The sequence below is a fragment of the Dermacentor andersoni genome, chromosome 5 (assembly GCF_023375885.2).
Source record: "Dermacentor andersoni chromosome 5, qqDerAnde1_hic_scaffold, whole genome shotgun sequence".
NCBI lineage: Eukaryota > Metazoa > Arthropoda > Arachnida > Ixodida > Ixodidae > Dermacentor > Dermacentor andersoni.
This window is the reverse complement of record NC_092818.1, coordinates 106,696,217-106,713,427: the sequence shown is the minus strand read 5'-3', so window position 1 is coordinate 106,713,427 and position 17,211 is coordinate 106,696,217. Positions and strand designations below refer to the sequence as shown.

General features: G+C 43.4%; 1 protein-coding gene across 1 annotated transcript; it reads right to left on the bottom strand.

Annotated features, from left to right (window-relative positions):
• Nucleotides 1-1,076: 1,076 nt before the first annotated feature.
• Nucleotides 1,077-16,754, bottom strand: LOC126531002 (solute carrier family 2, facilitated glucose transporter member 8-like). Its single transcript, XM_050178358.3, has 3 exons — nt 16,536-16,754; nt 10,897-11,166; nt 1,077-4,134 (listed from the first exon to the last, which is right to left on the bottom strand). Exons 1-3 carry the CDS (start codon nt 16,603-16,605, stop codon nt 2,948-2,950), a joined length of 1,527 nt encoding a protein of 508 aa, XP_050034315.1. The 5' UTR covers nt 16,606-16,754; the 3' UTR covers nt 1,077-2,947.
• Nucleotides 16,755-17,211: the final 457 nt, after the last annotated feature.

Sequence of the window (17,211 nt, the reverse complement as noted above, 5' to 3'; positions counted from 1 at the left end):
GCTAATCCTGTCATCACTGTTGCACTTCAAGTAAATCAGTTGATTCGTCGTGGAATACTACATATCCTGCTCTCAAATATTGAATAATATTAGTTTTGAGCCAATTTTCCACGCATGGGCATGTTCGTGCTCCTATCGCTAACGATAGTTAGCGATATAGCATGCAGTTATCTGTGTGCAAAATCTTTTTTAAAGTGAGGCTTTATTCAGAGACCCCTTTCTGGTTTGCGTTTAGCTTCTAACGGGAATCTTTAGCGTGATACGCCTTTGATTTATCTTTTAACACGATTGTCAAATAGAAAAATGTTTTCATTGAGCCTCGCTAAAATTGCAATTACGTTTATAAGGCCAGTTCCTGATGCCAGTAGTATTTTGCATTAGAGCATAATTAAAAAATGCATTTATTATCATGAAATAAACAATATGAAACTTGAAGCACACAGCGGTACTTTAGGCGAATTCGAGGGAATGGCATGTGTTTGGCGTTACTGCATCCCTAGATATTCTTTACATGACCAGGTCACGTGCAACTTGTGTCAAAATACACTAGAGTGATCGCATAAGGCAGCTGTTAACGTTGAGTTGAGTTTCAGAACATATAAGCCTGCTGCACTATAGGACGCAGTTTAACAACAGAAGGTGTTCCCTACATATACATAGTGTTACCATGTAAGTCGAGGCAGCAGCGATCCGGCTGTACAAATGTGTATCTGCGCAAACTTATGTGACGACCTCTCCGGTCGGGTGAGGATAATTACCGACACAGGAACTGGTGATCGATGTAGCAGGCGAGCTAAGGAACGGTACTGTTATCTAATTTTACTTCTTACAAATTCTGAGCGGCCGGTGGCAGCTCTGGGAAGACTATGCAACATTCGCGGGCGTTTAAAGTTGGCGCAGACAGGCTACCCCCTTCAGACGCCAAATATTTTTGCGCACTGAAAATTTATTTACGATGCATTTTTGTTTGTTTTCTAAGTTACGAGAAGCGTGGTTATGTAGAATAAATTAGAAACATAGGATTCCGGAATGAGATTTGTCAAGTTTACAGAGTGTTTCTCCAGGGATGTCACATATAAAACAAAAACAATTATTTTATTGGTATAATACTCGGAACGCTCCCATTCCATCCAAAAACTATATCAATATGCTGAATCTGAAGCACTGTAAAAAACACTGAAAGAAGTGAACCCGCTATATGATGAGATACTGTTACTATGATCATAATCCCAGACGCCCGCCTACCAACTGGTTTAACCTTGCACTAATTATTCATACACGTAGCCCAGATCATGTCAGAAGTGTTTCAAGGTGCTTGTGGCATATCCATAATGGCATTATTTTTTTCAGTGTTTTTCATTTTAAATCGCTGCCTTAGCGTGCGAAATTGTACATAATGCGCGTGAAGACGGTTAGATGCTTTGTTATGGCTTAATGCCTCCGTAAACGACAGATTATAATCGACGACTTTTCCTTTAGTGGCTGTTCTGGTTATTCTGAAGATGTAACTGGTGTGTAACACCCTTGACCAGCATGCGTACAAATGATAAAAAGTCGAAGTAGCATGACTCGCGTTTATACGTTTGAATTTTGGAAGCATGCTACTCGAGAGCCTGGTACTTTACGACGTGTGTTACTAGGTTTTGAGTAGTGGTGGCTGATTAGTGTTGATTAGCACCTGTTTTCAAATTGCATTGCGTTGTATACCATGGGAATTGTTGGGGTGACGTAAAGATGGTACAAATATAAATCTTAAAAATACTAAAATATTACACATAAGTGATGAAGCCATGAAGAATGACCGGCTCTTACAATTCTTCTACAATGTCAGCACGAGCAGTAGCTTGATCCTCAAGCGAATGCCTGGCTAAAGAACTCCCTCTACGGGATAATGAACAAACGCAGCGTAAAACATACTACCACAAGATAGGAAATGGGACTCAGGATATATTTCCGATTAGCTAGCTTGCTTGTCAGAAGAACAAGGCAATGTATATGTACAGTCAACCATAAAATTTTACGGAACACGAGAGATGAGAAAATGTTGAATATCTGCGCAGCCTCGCAGGGCAGCCTATATTCGCATTTACAGCCTCTACTAGTATATGTAAACAACATAGTGATGTTCGATATTACTGAATACGGTTAGAGGCTGCTCTTAAATTAATGTTTTCTGAGATCGGGTGGAAAACCTTGCGGGTTTCATAGTTTGACGTCCGAGATATTCATTTCAGCATACTATTGCGATACGAACGTTTCACTGATGCAGGCAGCATCTCGTTCTTTTATGCGATATATTTCGAGCAATTCGCGTGGTGTCGTATCTTTGCGGATACCAAATATTGTGGTCTCGCGCTGTCAGAATTTAGTGATGCATGTGTCACAGCCGGTCAGAATGCGCTAATCAATGTGAAACAATGTTAATTTATGAGATGATGCACACAAAAGACAACGGCTGTTTGAACCACGGTTTGCGCGAGATCAGAATACAGGATATAGAGCAAACATGCGAGAAAATGATCGCAATAGCAATATGTATATGTTGATCCATATTGCTATGGTATGCTTAAATAAATGTTTTTAATGTCAAAATGGGATATCCTCGTGACTACCTTTGCGTAGGCGCATGACTGCTCTATACCTGTTTATTGCCCTTTCCTCTTAAATAAACAAGTCACGAGTGCAGCACACGTCTCCTTGTCTTGCTTCTGTCCTTTCGTTATAGACTGTGCATATCCTTTAAGTATGAACCGACTTTCCCCTCATGAAATGCTCACAAACTGTCTTTCCGCAAAAATTATATTGCATAGCGGTCAAGTATTACCATGGAATGTCTCCTGTTGTAGAGGATTTGTTTGAGACATTGAGGCTGACGAAGCTTCAAGTTCGTGAACAGCCGCAGAAACGCGCAGTAAGATGCAACTGAAATGTGGAAAGGTCATGACTGCTACACACGATTGCTTTTCCTGATCACCGTTTCGTTGGCGAAGTCAACCGCTTGCTTTCCAAAAAGCTGCTCAATTTCTTCTAACGTTTTTCTCTTTGTTTCTGGAAGAAAAATCCAGAAGAGAAGGAAGCCCACGAGAAGCAAAATACCGAATAGCCAATAGGACCCTGCTACCCCCAGAACAAGCTGTAGCCTGTAAAACTCCTTGATGAGAAGGAACGAGTAGCCGAAGGAGAACGCTGTGCAGAATCCCGTGGCAAAACCCTTTACGCGCAGCGGCAGCATCTCTCCGAGAAGCAACCAAGGAAGGTGGCCCATGCCGATGTTGAATGCCACAAAGATCAGTCCCACGGACGCAATCGGAAGCCATGTGTATGAGGTGGCGAATGTCTCCGGGCTGTGTTGTTTGAGGTAAAAAGAGTATCCGAACAGGAACAAGCAGATGCTCGTTGCCAAGGTGGAGACCAAGAGCAGGATCTTGCGCCCGACGCGATCTGTCAGTACTGTGGCGATCGCTACCACGACCACTTGCACTACACCAATGATTATGCTGCAGTCGTCCGACGGAATCGACGTTCCCGCCTCGCGGAAGATGTCGTGTGTGTAAACTACGAGGACGGTCACTCCCGATGACTGTTGTACAAACATCACCATCAGCATGCACAAGAATGGCCTGTAGACATGCGGCACAGCTAGGTCCCGTAAGCGGAATTGCTCGGTTCCGCAAAGGCTTTCTTCAATGGCATCTAACTCCTTCTTGCCCTCTGGTCCGTAGTAGAACAGTGCTGACTCCAACGCCGCCTCATGGCGGCCTTTCTGAAGAAGCCAGCGGGGAGATTCCTTCGTCCAGAACAAAAGGACGCTCATGAGGACCGTTGGCGCCATGAGCGCGATGGCGAGGTGCTGGTAAGCAAGCCACTTCCCGAGGACGTAAGTGGCCAGGATGCCGCAGTAGAGGGCAACATTGCTCCCAGTGTTAAGTAGACCGCGAATGTTCGACGGGCAGATCTCAGATATAAATACAGGCACTGCCGGCGCCACGATGCCGACAGCAACACCTGTAAGGGCTCGTCCGGAGAACAACAGGGGGATTGACTGGGCGAAGATGATGCACAACCAGCCAGCCAGAAACCAGCCGCAAGAGATGAAGAGAGTCGCCCGTCGACCGACCATGTTCACAAGCTGCCCTGGGAAGAGAAAAGAAAACAGGGTCATTCGATTACTGTTCGACCACTTACATTTTGTGGGCAAATCTCCGTTTTATATCTAAAACAAAGCAAGGTTTCTATGCGTCAATAAATCTTTCCGACGTTGCGAGCATTGGTAGATCTTAGATAGTCCCAACTTACTTTGGACGTTAGTTCAGGAGCCTTTACATTCGGCAAACGGAAAAAGCAGGCAGTTGCCGAGGGAGCATTTATGTGAATGAACAAACCAATGTAAGTTTGCTTAGCTTATAACGACTCAATGATTGATGCTTAGTTCATGCTGCATACTTGAGGACTGTTATTTCTAGTTGTTGACAACCAGGTTCCCAATCATGACACTACAATGTACATCATGCTGCCGTAGGGAAATGGGCTCGAAAATAAATGTAGCGTATACAGAATTCTCGTTTAAGAGTATAAGCCGATGTGCGACAATTTCATAATTCTAATTTAACTTGATTTTGTGCTGGGGGGAGCACAAACTTCCCAAACTGTACCGAGTATGAAGAAAAGCGCCCGCAATTTGCTTGAAATGGCGAAAACACACTTTCACCATAGGTCAGGTCAGAAAACCAGGATTGAATGCCGCTGGCTATATAATTAGGAAAGGGAGATGCACATGACATTTCGCACAATGCACTCCTTCACAAACCGTTCTAAGCTAGGTTCGCTTCGCCATCATTAACACTTACGTTCAGCATTTCAACATGAATGTATTCTCGAAGTTTAATATGTTACTCTGGTTAGCGATTTGTTCTTACCCCTGCATCGGTGAACTGCTTACTCGTTAACTGCGTCCACAATACTGAGGCCATGCTTCAGGTGACAGCTGTAATATTTCTTTCTTGTCTCCGTGTCTTTGCTGCGGTCACCTTAAGTGACCTTGCTACGCCTATCTTCTGCTACGGCTTGTCCACCCTTACCCATGCCGGCGTGCTCTTCGAACAAAGCAACGATAGTTGCGCTCCAACTCCTCTGTACTTTTTGTCTGAGTTGTCGTTGCCTCCCAGCCATCACTCGTTTCTACGCACTACTCACCGTTTTAGCATCCGTAATGGCCTTCTGCATCATTGAGATTACACTTCGTGCAACCACAAACAGCTGCAGGCAAACACTTGTCAGGTACTCTCTGGCCGTATGCATATATATACCTCATTTCCTGCTGACATACAACACACCTATTCCGAAGCTTTAAAGCCTCCAGCTCTGTTGATCATGATGGAGCATGTAGCTATTTTTCTCCCACAATGCGTGCGTTCGCCGCCCTGTTGCCAATACACCAAAAACATTTCACAGTGAATCACTGGTGCATAAAATACGAAATGCGACAATAGGCAATGCTACTATGGAACTACATTGGCAATGCATTGTAGCGACATGTTCACAGCCGGAACAACTCTATATAATGGGGGGGCCACAAAAGCTGCCGTATAGAGCGAACTTCAAGAGCATCTTAGGCGCAGCGTCGTTAGACACAGGGATGTCAATTGCACGTTTTTGGAAGACCGGACTACAATATCTTTGAAATGCGTTTATTGCGGTCAGTGGTAGAAACTGAGGCACTAATGTACTGATTACAGCCATGGTAACAGCGTTGTCATCCCGTGGACTTGTATGCTCGCTGACGACTGTTGGCGCCAAGTGAAAACTGATTTGAGATCAGATTTAATTTCGAGGCTACGGGACATTGTGCCTGTTGATGCGACTGCTCAGCCTCGTGTGGTAGTTTTAAATCGCATATTCTAAAACATGTTCAACAAAAATAGAATGTGACAGTAAGTAGCCTACCACGAGTCGTGATTTTGATGCCCAGTTAGTTAAATAATTTGAATCGTTTGTAATGTTATTCCAGCCATCCTTTCGATTACATCGTCGTCATTATTATTCTGGCGATGTCACCAAGCCACCTCCTAAATCTTCATTTGCAGCGTTAACCATGACCACGTGGCAAAGAAAATATTCATGTCCACTACCGCCACAGGAGGTCAACTTCGTGCTGACGCTACAATGTGGTTTGGGAGCAAGGCGTGCTAAACACCGAAGTTGTCCTCAACATAAATTAATTAGAAAATGGATTATGATGTGTTACGTGACAAAACCACTTTCTGATTCTGGGGCACGCCGTAATGCGGTGACTCCGAAAATTAGGACTACCTGAGGTTCTTTAAATGGCACCTAAATCTAAGTACACGGGCGTTTTCGCATTTCGGCCCTACTTAGATGCGCCCGCCGTGGCCTAGATTCGATACCACGACCTCATGCTTTGCAGCCCAACACAGTGTCCTCAACATACCGCTTGACAATGTGTAAGGGATATAGTGCGTTACGCAGACTCGTGTAGTAGTGTCTGTTCAAGAATTTGGGATGCCGCAGCAGGCAATAACGTAGTGGAGAAAAACAGTCTATATAAGCCGTAGAGGTTGTTCCTGAAAAGATGGCGGGGTGCTACTGCAGCTGTCAGCGTTAATATGCTTGATGAATCAGCTACGTCCAGTTCTTTCAATACTGTGGCAGTTTTCAATGAAATCGCTAAAAATTATACGAAAGTTATGTAGCCACATGCTAATTACATGAGCAGGCTTAACTCTTCTCCTTCATGCTAGCTTAGCTCTGCTCAGCGTGCTTTCGCTTAACTGTGCCGAAGTAGCCTTGACCTGTTGCTGCTGTCGCAACTAGGCACTCGAAAAAGAAGAAGAGGCGAGGCTGCCGCTCTTTGATTATCGATTTCCAGGAGCCAAGTGCTTGACCTTAGGATAACAGAAGAATGTTTCACTTGCTCTACTGGCAGATTGTGGAAGATTACGATGTGCATGGCTTTTTGCAACGTGCGCAAGGATCCGGTGTAACGGTAAGGTGCTCTGTGTATGAGTGTGTCAGCAGCATCATGCGCACGCTTGGCTCTGCATTGCTTGGAAATTGTCAATAAGGCATATTCCTTCATCAATGCTGTGTTCAACCCTCAGGAAGACATGTTCATCGGAGGTGTGCTGGTGTGCCACCAAGCATTGCTCGCGTTTAATGTTACCTGCTGCGGAAGAAAACGTTTTTTTTGTCCAAGCTAGGTCGTAACACGGAGATATAGGAGTAGGGCGAAAGATAGAGCTAGCGATGGTCATCTTTTCGTTTATCCTTTCCATTAATCACCTTCTCGAGATTTTGTGTTTGATACAATTGTTAAGGAGCGTGTTACGCACACAATATATACAGGGTGTTTTGTAAAAGTGCCTCGAGCGGCCAGTAGCGCGGCAATGTTGCATGTATTCGCAGCCCACTCTCATGCTTGGAAAAATACTTTTACGTCGCACGTATTGAGCTCAAGAAATCTGTATCGGGAGTTTTTCAGGTTGCAATTTTCTCGTGTACTTATTTGATCTACCTATAATATGTGAGAAGTTGATTCACCAATTAAGACTAATTCTGTAATTAGACAGAACACAAAAAAATACTGAATATCTCCAAGACACGGCAAACAACATTACTACGGTTCTGTCAAGATACGTGGTGTTTTCATGTTTTTAAAGGCTGGCTCTAGTTACGTGGTACACCCGGTATACACAAAATAAAAAGTATAGCAAGAACGCCTTGCGAAAGCACCTTGTTTCTTATTTCTGTAGCTCTTTTTTTCTCACGGTGTGACTAACCTGTGAAGTAATTTTCTTGGACCTGAGACTAGTCTTCTGGAGAAGTTATAACTGTACAAAATTTCTCGTCATGCTCAATAGAGACCTTTTCTTTATTTCGGATTTGCCCCGCAAATACACATTGAACTAACGCACGTGTTGTGCGTCAATTGGGCCAACAATATGCACGAGTAGTTGACGTCCTTGCAGACGAGAAGTAAAAGATTTCCGAAAAGAACAAATTCAGAGAAAGTGAAGTTGGAGTGGAACTCCTAGTTGTGTTATATGGCTGTACAAAAGGGGGTCATGTTTCGACTTCCTCCGTTGGTCACGACATTCCTCCAGCGAAGCTAAGTGTATTTGGTAGAGATTTTATTACATGCATATACTTTGACCTCGTTGTGTTTTAAGTAACCCTTGCTTGTGAAGACCGAACCAGGCAAGAAAAGTTGCTAGTCAACAACTAACGACGAATTCAAGAGGAAAAAAATAATGGTTGAAAAATACAATAAAGGAGTAGTTTTTGAAGGTAGTAATTGGTCAAGAAGAATCACATGATCTGTGGCCTCTTTGCTTTTTCGTGTAGTCCATCCTGCTAGCTTTGCACAAGTTTCAAGATATATTGACATTTGGTTTACATTCCTATCCTAAACGTACATACCTATTATTAGATGTATGCATAACGTAAAGATCGGCTGCTGTTTTGGAGTTCTCAATCAACCGATATTGGATCGCAATCGAATTTAAAGATTGCCGGCAAAGTCTTTACAGATAAACCGTCGCCAAAGCACACATCCGTTTTGGATGTCCACAACCTGCTTTTGTGTTGGAACGCGCAGAGCGTTGGAGGTGCAAGCAGAGTTAAGTGTTGAAAAGAAGACGTGTAATTGTGGACAAAGCAAAAGAAACAATTAAACACGTTTCACCATGTGTTGACTGTACTTCAGTGGCGCACAGTTAGCTGTAACCTATAGAGTTAGCGCGTCAAAAACGGAATGTCGCGGTACAGTTGCGCTGGAAGCATTGCACCTAATTCTCACTTGCATTTCATATAGTGTTTCAACGCTTTGAACTCGGTATGCGCCCAGCTATGAAAAGTTTCTTACAAATACATCATAGCACGCAAGCAACCTTGAAGCTAAAAATATATATGCACATACAACGCAGATGTTGGAATCTGTGCGAAGCGAAGCTTTACACAAGCGGTTGATTGAACGTTTAACAAGTAATGGGAATGCGTACAATGTTGTCTACTTTCACGCTATGTCAAATGTTTTCTTTTTTCATGAAATGTTTACGTTTATCCATCGCAAAGGTAGCAGAATCTTTGTTAAGCAATTTATATATTTATGCACTACATTGCTCACAACTGTGCCGAAATACAAACTCCAAAATCAGACCCATGGATAGTATCAGGCCTATATGCAGCGACGTCACAATGATGAAAGCGTTCTATGATGCCTGTCGAGGGAGGACTGGTCATGCCAAGTGCACGCACACGGAACTACGACACGTATCAAGCAACATTTAGGGATTCTGTATCTTTTGTGCCCAGCGGAGCATACCCATTCTTGAGGATTGGCCAAGAACGAGCACTACCTCAGTGGCACGTACCAAATGGTTATATATAAAAGATATTGTAAATAAATCCGTAAATGAGATCAAAGTGCTTGAAAGCTATCTGTTAGCCAACATTATATGTTAAGGTTTATTGCTTGAATCACAGCGGGACATGCTCATTCTGGAGGGTTGTTGACTAACGCGCACGCATTCAGTGGCATATTCTCAGTGGCTAACTTAAAGAAAATAAAGTGAATCAATGAATCCGTCAAATATACTTCACAATTCCATTAACAGATTGGGGTGACGTAGAGATGCGTGTGAGGTGACATTATATCTCCAGGCTCTATATATTCTTTAATGTTTCTTCATTACAAAATTTATACGCAGGTGTTCACAGATTCATAAGAAACCGCTCCGTTAGGTAAGATAAGCTGCAAAGGTTGTTCGGCGAATCGGTTCCCTGTCTGAGTTCTCCTAGGCGTATATAGAGTTGTTCTAATATGTATTTAGTGCCGAAAACCGCAGATGTTTGCAACGCAAGTCCTCGATTAGCAACTGTATCATATGGTTATTACAGGTTCCTGGCTTCGTTCCTAGTAATCTTTACAGAAGCCAGCAACAACTCATTTGCCCACACATGGGTAAATAACTGAGGACAAGGCTGCACTCGTACGAGCGAATGCCCTGTGTCAAGGACTTCGATATCGCTTGAGCTCAAAACGAGGGTTGCTTGTCGCTGCCAGCCGGAGGCACAGACCACTTATCACGCAGCCTTGTTACTTTTTCTTTCGCGCAGTCTCTTGCGGCAGTGAAAGGCAGAAGAAAAGAAAAAGGGTCGCTTCAGTGCTATAAGGGTATGTAGAGCATTGAGGTCTCGCTGTTACCGTGAATCGCACAATATGTGAAAAGCGAGCTTAAATAAAATTCTTTTCGGATAATCCCACAGCATAAATAAAACAAGGACGAAGCACGGAAATGAAGGCATTAACCACTTTGTCCATCTGACCATTCATCTAAAGAATTTTTCGCGTAGACAGCGTTAGTAACTTCATTGCATGCATCATAGATGATGACTTGTTTTCGCTAAAGCAAAGGAGATGAACTTCGCGATCCTAATGAGGTTGCATCAGACACGGCGAAGACCACCGATGTCCAAACGAGAGAGGCAAAATATACAAGCGTTGCACGCACTTGAAGTGCATGGGTTTCGTTTGTCTCAATTTCCCATCGTCTAAGCCGTTAGCCATGTCGTCTTGAAAAAAGCCAACTTCCTCAGAACAATCCTGTTGGCGACGCAGCTAGAGCACATCAAACACCCTAGGTACAGACCTCGTCTTGGTAACTTCTTTTTCGAGTAACAGCAGCTTCGATATTTAACTTGCTTTTGGAAAAGTATTATATTCCACGGATGAGTAATTCCCTCTAAACGCGCTCGCATATTGAACACGCTTCACTGGGAATACTTAAAGAGCTTTCCTGTAGAGCAAAGTAACACAATAAAAGGGAGTTATGGACCCGATAAACAGTCATTTCACTACATTTGCTTCGAATGAATTACCTCCGAGCAGGCCGCCGAAAATGGAGCCGCATTTTACGAGCGAGCCGAACCAGGCGCTGTCCTCCACGGTGAAGTTCATCTTAGGCCGGATGTCGGGCAACGCCGGCGACGAGTAGGTGATGGCAAAGCCGAAAGCCATACTGCCCAAGTAGGCAGCGAACACTGCAAAGTAGAGCGGCCGTCTCGTCGGAGCAGCTGGGCTTTTGTGGACCGCAGGCTCGGTGTCGACGACCGCTGCAGGAGCGAAGCCATCAGCCGGCTTGCTGGGCACTGCGCGAAACGGCGTGAACGGCGTCATTCATTCAGCGGCTCACCAAACATTGTCGCCAGCAGCCGATTCAAATACGCTGCGGGGCAAAAGACGCCTCTATTAGCATTAATTAAACGAGACCCGCGTACACGTTGTGCTTCCGGATTTTGCAGGCTAATAATTGAATATTAATCTGACGGGACCCCGTTCATGCTTCAGTTCGGTTAGTACGCACTCGCTACTTATGTTCGTTGTACGTTTGCATACGGACTTAGCTCTTTCAAAGACATTTCAGCAGAGTATAACAATTAAGAATTATGATTCACTTTAATACTTCAGTAGCAGGTGCCCCTGTTTGATGAGGCCTGAATGCTGCCTAAATTTCACGGAGCCTTCATGAGCGATGCGAATTCTAATAAGAGCACCCGAGCGGCTCAACTGGGTGTTCGTCCCAACCACGTAAAGAAACAAAGAATGAAGCTAGACGAAACCTAAGGGAATATGTATTAAACAATAAGGTAATATATACACATGGTTACGGTTGCAGCTGCCTATACAAGACGGCATAACTGCATGTCACACGCACAATAGCAGAGGTGCAAACACCTCCACTCTGCGTGATCACACAATAAAAGACGACGTAAAACAGCATGCTCATATTGTTAAGCAATCACAGTGGCGCAGAGCAGCACTTTTTGTCTCAGAGGTACCTCTAATGCACACAGACCGCCTAATGTAATAGCGCATGGTAGCGAAGGATTTCTTTAATATTTTTTTGATATTTGGCTTACCCTTTTCTCGGGCCACTGCGTATGTGTCAATTCCTGGCAAATCCCCCAGAACGGGTATATCACTCTGACAAACGGGCATCAATTGCTTATTAAGCCTTAATTATACTTGTGTGTCTCCAATGTGACATAAGGGGTATATTGCAAATGGGTTGTTTTTCTCTCAGGGTACACCTCTCCAAACAATTAATCTCCTGACAAAAAATCAGACCTTGTCGACGTCACATAGTGGGCATCCACCTGAGCTGGTGCATGAATTTCGGCGCAGCCTGCGAAGTATTTTAGTGCAGAAACCCAAGTGTGGCATGGCACTAAAGTGATGACCTGCGTGGTGCATATACATTGCATGAGGTTGCGCGTTCTATAAAAAAGAAAGGAAAATTGCACGCATCGTATTTAGTTATATATCTAGTACTTAGGTAACCGCTTCACGATTGCATCGCTTCGCGTAGATACTAAGGTGCGCGTTGTATTTGCCTTATTTTTTGTATATCTACATTTCAATCAAATATAACAAATAATTTATCCCGTGCATTCTCAGGATTAATTTGCCTGTTTCTTGATATGGTTGCAGTTTGCAAAGCTTTGGTGTTCGCACGCTTCCCATCAAAAGAATGACATGTGTTAACGGAAGACAGTGTTTTTACACATGCTGGAGAATACAATGCAGTATCGTAAATGAATGCTTACGAAGAAAAAATAGAACTTCCCTGGTCGTATTTTCAAGGACGAAACAATTTTCTTACGTGAGCATTTTCTCCGGTAATGCTATGCACCCTAACATGAGGCGGGAAGAGAAGCGAAGCACGCCATATTTTTGAGCAAAGCAAAACAAGCCGTAAAAATGCCTCGTCTGGCTAAGTTTACCGTCCTAGTTTTTCCAGGGGGCAACGTTTTTTTGGAGATAGCGCATCCACTGTAGAACTAGAAAGTTGCGACGCATAGCGAGGTAATGTTTTCGCATTCTATTATCTCCCAAAACGAGGCTGCAAAGCGGGTGGGACGAAGCAGTGTAACTATTGTGGTCACATTTTATTGCCCCTTCAGTGCTTAAAGAGGACACGTGAGGCTTTATCATCATTAGCATTTTACACTTTTTGCAATAGAAATACGAGAACTTGGTCATTTGAGGAAGGTGGCTATATAAACTGTTGTTAACATCAATTCACCCGCGACAGAGGACCCCCTTAGGCAGTATAAATATCACTGGAATTAAGAAAACGTCAGTGGTGGACCTCCTAACGACCAAGGCAGATTTTGAAATCTGAAAGCGCTAACACTGCAAAAGTGTTTGTCGAAAAGGACAGCTGCTGTGGCAAACTGGTTTGCAAGCTTTGTTTCTTGAATGAAGTGCATGTTGACTTGAAGCACACTCCACAGCTATCGCTGTGTCCAGAAAAGGCAATAAAGAGGGCTGAATGAACCACGTTTTTTTCGCTTCCGGTGACAGTGAAAACAATGCTCACGTGTTCGTCATTACCCACTCCTCCTGTATTGTTAGTATTGCGCTACTTCTGTCTTGAGATGGTTCGCGTGCAGTGAGATGGGATTGCCAGATAAACTTTCACTGGGAGCCACTGAAAACTCGCGAGACCGACTTATCATGTTTTATTGTTTGTGTACAAGCTGAACTAAGCAAATGAGCCTCTATGGCCATGATGGGCGCGAGAGGCAAGGTTATCGGGCAAATAGTTGAGCCTTGCGCAGATTCGAGAAGCTCCTGTGTGTTTACGCAATCTTAGCCGTATGCAAATGTAACTTTCTCGGGCGGAGACTTCAGGATATATTAATTTTCTAGCGCTTAATGTAAGTGGCATGCTTATACAAGTAAGAAAAAATTTATTTAAGTTCGGCAGTTTAAGCAAGAAGGATATTGTATTTCAAGGAATCGGCTGCACGTACAGGTGGGTTGGCTTTATATTACTACAATGCAGTCACAACGCCTGAATTATAGATACATGATTTTGCCATTGGTTTCAATGCCCATTCGTACGCAGTGCATAAAATTGTACGTTGGGATTGTTGGTATATCATGTTGGAGACAAAAGGCGTAGCGCATCAGGAATATTTCTAAATGGCCTATGGCAGATAATACAATTCTAGTATTTGTTCTAGATTATTCAAAGAAGGGGACATTACTTGCACAAGAAACCCAAACACATATTTAACTACTTAACAACATTTCTCTAAACAACTTCTTATATAATTACTTCACGGCACATATACCAGTTGGCGAATTGTAGCCGGTGAGTTTGCAAGGCATATGCATTTGGAAGGAATTCTCATAATTTCACAAGTTTAGAGATATGCTCCATCAAACTTGCCGTGAAAATGCGCTGTTGTTCAACTGAATGTTACAACAAAACCCTTTTTTATCCACTGAAGCACAAAAGTATAACTGGAATGGCCATGTACTTCCTTACACATTTTGGGAAATAATATCTCGGTACTAGTGCCGTCCTGGAGACGCATTTCAAGCGGACACATCTTGCGAGCTCACTAGCTACAATTTGTAAATTCCTATATCTGCCATGAAGTGACTAATTACGAAGTTAATTAGTGTATTTTTCGTAATTCGTTCAATATGTTACAATTTTTCCTGCTAGTAATGTCTGCCTTTTCGAACAATCGAGCTCAAGGACACAGAGTATGCTATTTTCCACAGGCATTTTTCGAAAATTTCGGTAACCTTAAAAATGAGCACGCCATATTAGGAAACAAATGCTTGCCTTACTAAGCGGCAACCAAACTCTATACAGTCGGGCAACTTCCTAGATGATCCAGTAAGAGTTAAAGGGAAGTTTAAACGGAAACAGAAATGAAGCGTGCCTGGAAGCAAAAGCATCCAACTTAGGTGTAAGATTTATCCTCTTGACAACTTAACCCTAGAAAGAAGATAATGAGATACCTTCTGTGAGAGAAGAGACCGGATTAGCGTAAATTTTTTCTTTGTCAAAAAGAGTTGGCCCATGCTTTTGTCATAATTGCTATTATAGCGAAGGATTTCGGGACGCGGAACAGTACAACGCCTTAGGCATTGCGTTGTCAAGTATTCAAGGTAATTACACAAAAAACGAATGAAAGGCATGTCTAGCACATGGAATAACGAATACGTTACCTTAAGGCAGCCCACTTTTCCGAATGCCCAACCTACTCTTTTTTAGATAGAGAGGATTTGTCGCAAATAATAGTGAGAAAACGAAAAGTCAGTCCTTTTCAGGGCTGAAGTGTCAGAGCTAAAAAAGACAAGGTCGACGCACATGGTTGTTTAAAAGATCAAAAGATCAAATGTTTACTATATCTCTCCATTCTATCTCTCTTGCGTGTTCATTATTCACCCGTTTCGCATCTCTTTCATATCGTTTCCCCGTTATAACGTATTCTTCGGCTTCATTAGCGTCGAAACTTGGCTGACCCTTTCTTTCTTTTTTTCTGGCAATGGTTACGAGATAGCCAGATCCCAGGTATGGCAAATCGCCGTGAAATCACAAAAGAGGAAGCTTTCTTAGAAAGCACACAAACTGAACACGTGAGATGAAAGCGTGAGGCGTGCGCGAACATCCGGGATACCCCCCACGCGCATGTCAATGAATTATCCTATACACGGCAGATGGCGCTAACAGGAAAATACAGCGCCCCCTACCAATGTTTAGGGTCTAATTGTACTTCTATTTTATTATATCCTTAATTCCTTATTACTGCTACCTGTTGTCGGCTTAAGGAGGTATCATTTGGTACCCTTCGCATGTTAATACAATTTCTACAAGTCCCCTAAAACCAACCTTTTTCTGGAAGTGGTTACAAGCAGATCCCAGATGCGCCAAATGCATATGAAGCCAGCAAAGAAGGCGTCTTCAACAGGGAAAAGAAAACAATATTGCTTCTGATTTAGTGAGACCTTTAATTAACCGGAGGATGGCAGTATTTTCTCTCTTTCTTTTAGAAAACACAAGCTAATGTCAATCTCTCTGCCTTTCCTCAAAAATAATCCTCTCTCTATTTCCTTAACCGAGAGCAAGCAAGGAGTGTTGGTGCCGTGGTGTTCTTTCGTAAGTGCATTGTTTACAAGAGCACACAACTAATCCTTTAATTGGCCGAAAAAAATAGCGCTGTAAGCGAGCTTCATTTCTGTTAAAACGCGGCATTCGACCGATATAAAGTGCTTGACTAATTCGTTCCTCGGTTAACTTGCTCCTACAAAACACATATGTAAAATTGTCAAAACTATCTTGTGTCTTTGGGAAGCGTGCTCGTCTCATTTTCATGAGGAGTAAATCAATTCTAACGCGGGAAGGCTCTTCTGCTTGCGATCTGCAGTACGGCGGAATCGTTCTTCTATTGCCGCCAAAAGAAATCGCAGATAGGGGAGAAGTGTATCACTCTTAAAGCCAAAACCTTACGCTAGTGATGCGTACTGTATTACAGTTTGCGCAATAATATACCCTTTCATAAATTTCTTATATTTACTGTTTCTTCTGGCAGCCTAGAAACCACTTCAGGTTACGCTAAGTGTGTTTTAAAGGTCGCTCCAGTAGGAAGAGTTTCTTTTTGGAAGATTGCCACCGACGGTTTGAACAATGCAGAATGGTAATTTCCCTCACCTTTCTGGAAGTTGACACCCACGTACTCGGTCACCCAAGAAGGTTTGCGAGATTTTTCTGCGCTCCTCATGGTGGATCTTGGCCTTCTCCGCGACTTTGCGGCAGCACGTTAGTACATGCGTTGCGCGATTGGTTTTTGGCAGGTGCTTCCAGTTTCCTCCGCGACTCCACAATGAGTGTAGGTCGTCCCCGCGGTGAAGACACATTGCGCGCTGTGCTCTTGAGGCCAGGAACATCGAATCAAATGAGAGAAGAAGGCTTATCTCTACATTGATTGCCAGTGCTCTTGTGGCGGAATCGCGCGACGTTCCAGTGAGGAAGAGAGCCTTTTCCTTCCCTGCCCGTTCGAGATAAACCCGGGCAGCCGTCACCGCTTTTAGTAAGGCCGAAGAAATGGTAATCTGAGTGCACAGATCAGAGGTCATTCTTAGGAAGGTTCTGGTAAATAACAAATATATCTGAAGAAGAAAAACGGAGACTGAGTTAATCTCCTTTTGGCATCGTCAGCTGTGTTACTCGGCTAGGCAGTTGGCGGCATGACATTGATGACTGCGGCACGAAGAAGACGACACGACGACAACACTATCTGAACTCGCGTTTTGCACAGTGCAGTTGTGGCCGATGTCCAGCAAATGTCTTTGCGAGAGAAATGCTGAAAATGGCCGGTTCGCGCAAA